Here is a 4,086-nt window from a genome sequence, read left to right as displayed (position 1 = left end):
TTTTTACACACTTTTTTTCCTTTTTTGTTTCCATACCAATCTCATCCGTACTTTCATGGTTGATTTTCAGCAATACTCTACCATCTTCCAATTATTTATTTATTTTACTTATTTATTTTTTTTTACAATTCTTACGTTATGTAATAATAATAATAATAATAATAATAATAATAATACACGTTACCGCTTGTATGTAATCCAAATTTTAAACTAAACACCACCTAACATCATCCCCAATATTCACCTGTCTCTAATCTAATATATTAGATATTGCTTCTGTCTCTATCTATCCTATAATCATACGTCTCCAATTCCTCTATCTATCATCTCTGTAATATCATTAGATGATATTATTATTATACATATATAATCAATACAAAGAAGGTAGGGTTTTGAAATGAACAAGATAGAACGAGCTCATCAGATGTACAGAGACGGTAAGTACGAAGAAGCCCTAGACTTTTACACCGAAGCTCTTTCCATTGCCAAATCCAATCCTCAGAAGATCGCTCTGCATAGCAATCGAGCCGCTTGTTTTCTCAAACTTCACCGATTTAACAAGGTCATTATTATTGTTATTATTATTATTATTATTATTATTATTGTTTAGCTAGGGTCTAATTTTGATGTGTTAATTTGAATCTGGATATACCTAATTTGGATAAACCCTAGGTTTAAGATCAGGATTGATTTGAATGCCCGTACACTTGTCATTGAGCTAGATAAATATCTCGAATTCATGTAAAAGTAGAAATGTTTACTCTTTGTGAAGGTAAAGTTGGTTTGTTATGGAATTGAAGGTGTTGATTTGGGTGTTAATAGCTAGGGCTGTATATGGTTCGGTTATTAGCCTAAACCTAAACAGAAATCGAAGTCATTGGTTAATCTATTTTAATAAATTTTATTAAACGGTCAGTTTTCGGTTAAGCGGTGCGGTTTATTAGGTTAAATCTGTCGGTTTTCGGTTCAGTTCAGTTAATAATCAAAACAAAATTTGGGCTAAATTTTCCTTAGAAATACATAAATATGGAGGTGTAAGTTCATGAAATGGAGGATTGGAGGTATAAATACATGAAATATTGGAGGTATGGATACATGAAGTGGAGGTAAAAATACATGAAATGGAGGTGTAAAAGTTAGAAATATATAAATTGTGAATGGTTCAGTTCGGTTAATTATGGTTAACCGAGGGTACGAAAAAAAAACTGATAACCAATTTTCAGTTATTTCAGTTAATCTGTTTTCAGTTAACTTCGGTTAGGTTTTCGGTTAATGGTTCATTTATTGTTCACCCCTAGTTAATGCTTTAGATATTTGGCATTTTGACAAGTAGTTGAACATTTGAAGCTTTCTGTTTTAAAGGAGTACTTTGAAGTTTAGAGTTAAAACAATAAAATTTTGACAATCATCATGTATCTTTTGTAGATGAGGGATGTAAATAAATTGTTTAGTATCTACACACTAGGTTGAGGTTCTGATAAAGACATTACATTACAACTTGTGGTTCCAAATTCTCAGTCTTAAATGGAATATTAGGAGGATGTCGGCTTTACTAGATTTAACACTAATGCTGTTGCAAGTTTACCAGCACACGCATGAATGAAGTAGATTTCATTATGCATTAAATCACGATATATGATTTAAGATGTGAATTGATTACACGTGTTGGTACTTGGTAGATAAGATTGACATTTCGTTTGCCAATTATTGGTTTTGGTCCGGGCTGTGCGGGTTCAGTTTTGACACGATGCACTATAGAGCTTGAAAGCAGGACCGTTAGTTGCAACCAAATTCTAAACACACTTTTGGTTTCCATAACTAGTAAATACAAACAATTTATCATTAATAAAGCCCCCCTTTAGGAAGATTTTCATATATATCATGATTCATGATCATGCATTTTTATTGAATTATTGTAGATTCATGAGTAATCATGCATGTTATATCGTCTAAAATGCTCTACGATAATTGATGAGTAGTTGCACATTTTAAATTGAGTTATTTATGAGCAATCTTACATTTTTTGTACACCAATAATTGGTGAACGTTATACAGTATCATTGAGTCAAATTAATATTCCATAATTTAAACTGCAAGTTGCAACAATTAGCCAATTATCAAATCAAACAAATCCATTAATTGGTTGAATTATGCAAAAAGATTTCGACTTGTCAGGTTTAGTCTACATGGCTGCTACCTTGGCAGAAGAATGAAGATAAACTGCAATCATTAAGTTTATTTGTAGTTTGACTTGACAGTTGATCATAGTTGTCTGACATGTCGGTTATTATGATGTTAGGCTGCAGATGAATGTACCGCAGTGCTGGAGCTTGATTATGAGCATACCGGAGCCTTAATGTTACGGGCCCAAACTTTGGTCACCCTGAAAGAATACCACTCGGCTCTATTTGATGTTAACCGCCTCATTGAGTTAAATCCTACATCAGAAGTATATCAAAACCTTGAAGCGCGTTTAAAGACACAACTGGTACGCTCTTCAGACAATTTGCAAACACAATTTTGGTTTATGATATTAAATTGATTATATAATTAATGCAGCTTGAATTCGTGATAGTCGGTTTTTAATGTTTGGATCTTTATTGTAATTATGATACTATTTAGGGTAAATTACAGCTTTCGTTCTTTATGTATGGGGTAACTTGCAACGTTGCCAATTTTCATACTTCCCATTTCCCATTAATTGGTGTTAAAAGGTCATTAACTTTTTACAAAATGACTATTTTGCTCTTACAACTAAAGGACAAAATGTGTAAATTTCACAACTTTTTTTAGTTTATTTTTTTTTAATTCTTTTTATCACTTTTAATTTATAATTCTTTTTCCTAATTTATTTTTTTATTTGTTAGATTAAGTTATATAGTTGTGAAAAATCAAACCAAGCGCAAAAAAATTGATTATTTAACTTCTTTTGTGAAATAAAAAACTTAATCATTAATCACTAGTAATAACTTATGAAAAGTATTTTTATATACTTATATCTGTCTAGCTGATAGAGAATATATTTTCATGTCTTAAATTTATATTTTAATAAATATATGAATGCTCCTTTTTGTCATATTTTTATTACTTAAATAATTAGAATTTGTCGAACACAGATAATTATGTGATTATTACAAGTACAAATAGTAGAAGCACATCAAAGACTTTCTCTCTTAATGGCTTATTATTTGTTTCTGATAAAATATCATATAATTAGTTTTTTGTTAAAATGTTTGTTATATTTTTGGTCAAGTAAAGTCTCTGGCGCCAATACCCGAGGATGAAACTGAGCTAGAAGAAGATGAAGAAGAGGACGAGGTGGAAGATAATAATGATAGTTATGAACAGTCTGCTTCATTAGGACTAGCAGGAGACCATAGCCATGATTCAAACGAACCTGCATCCAAGGATGATGTTAGCAACCCGGAAAGCGTTAAAATTACTGTCACTACCCCTCAACCCCAAAGCCTGAAGGAGGAGATTCCAAAGCCTAAAATTACCGTCACTACCCCTCAACCCCAAAGCCTGAAGGAGGAAATTCCAAAGCCTAAAATTACCGTCACTACTCCTCAACCCCAAAGCCTGAAGGAGGAAATTATAGAGCCTAAAATTACCGTCACTACCCCTCAACCCCAAAGCTTGAAGGAGGAAATTCCAAAGCCGAAAGGGCATTCTCGTCTTGATTATTCAAGATGGGATAAAGTTGAAGATGATAGCAGTGAAGACGATGATAGTGATGATGAAGATTCTCAGCCTCAGTATCGGTTTCGTGTAAAGAATATTGGTGTGAGATCGGTAAAGTAAATAAAGTGTGTGCGGGCAGAATATGTTACTATTATACCCCTGGTCTCGGCCCCTACCCCATTCAGGAATGGGGACGAACGTATGCAAGATGATATACCTTGTACAGTTCAACTGATTTGCATTGAAATTGGTTGATTTGGGTTGGATTTAATGGCTCGTGTGTGGTTAAGTTTAAAACGGGTTTAAACTTGAACGTTACCCAAAAGTGTTCGAATGTTTTTAGTATTTATTCAATTTATTTAAATTTATTAGATATGATGGTTAAATGGACAAGCAAATTTT

The 4,086-nt window shown here is 32.6% G+C and overlaps 1 protein-coding gene across 1 annotated transcript; it reads left to right on the top strand.

Moving 5' to 3' along the window:
* Positions 1–296: 296 nt before the first annotated feature.
* Positions 297–4,086, top strand: LOC143597127 (uncharacterized). The gene is made up of 3 exons (XM_077075717.1): positions 297–562; positions 2,300–2,488; positions 3,259–4,086. The coding sequence occupies exons 1-3, from the start codon at positions 398–400 to the stop codon at positions 3,802–3,804; spliced, it is 900 nt and encodes a 299-aa protein (XP_076931832.1). The 5' UTR covers positions 297–397; the 3' UTR covers positions 3,805–4,086.

This window comes from Bidens hawaiensis, unplaced genomic scaffold (assembly GCF_021521415.1).
Source record: "Bidens hawaiensis isolate Kalapana, Puna unplaced genomic scaffold, B.hawaiensis_p1.1 tig00047610_1, whole genome shotgun sequence".
Taxonomy (NCBI): domain Eukaryota; kingdom Viridiplantae; phylum Streptophyta; class Magnoliopsida; order Asterales; family Asteraceae; genus Bidens; species Bidens hawaiensis.
This window is presented reverse-complemented; position numbering and strand designations above follow the sequence as displayed.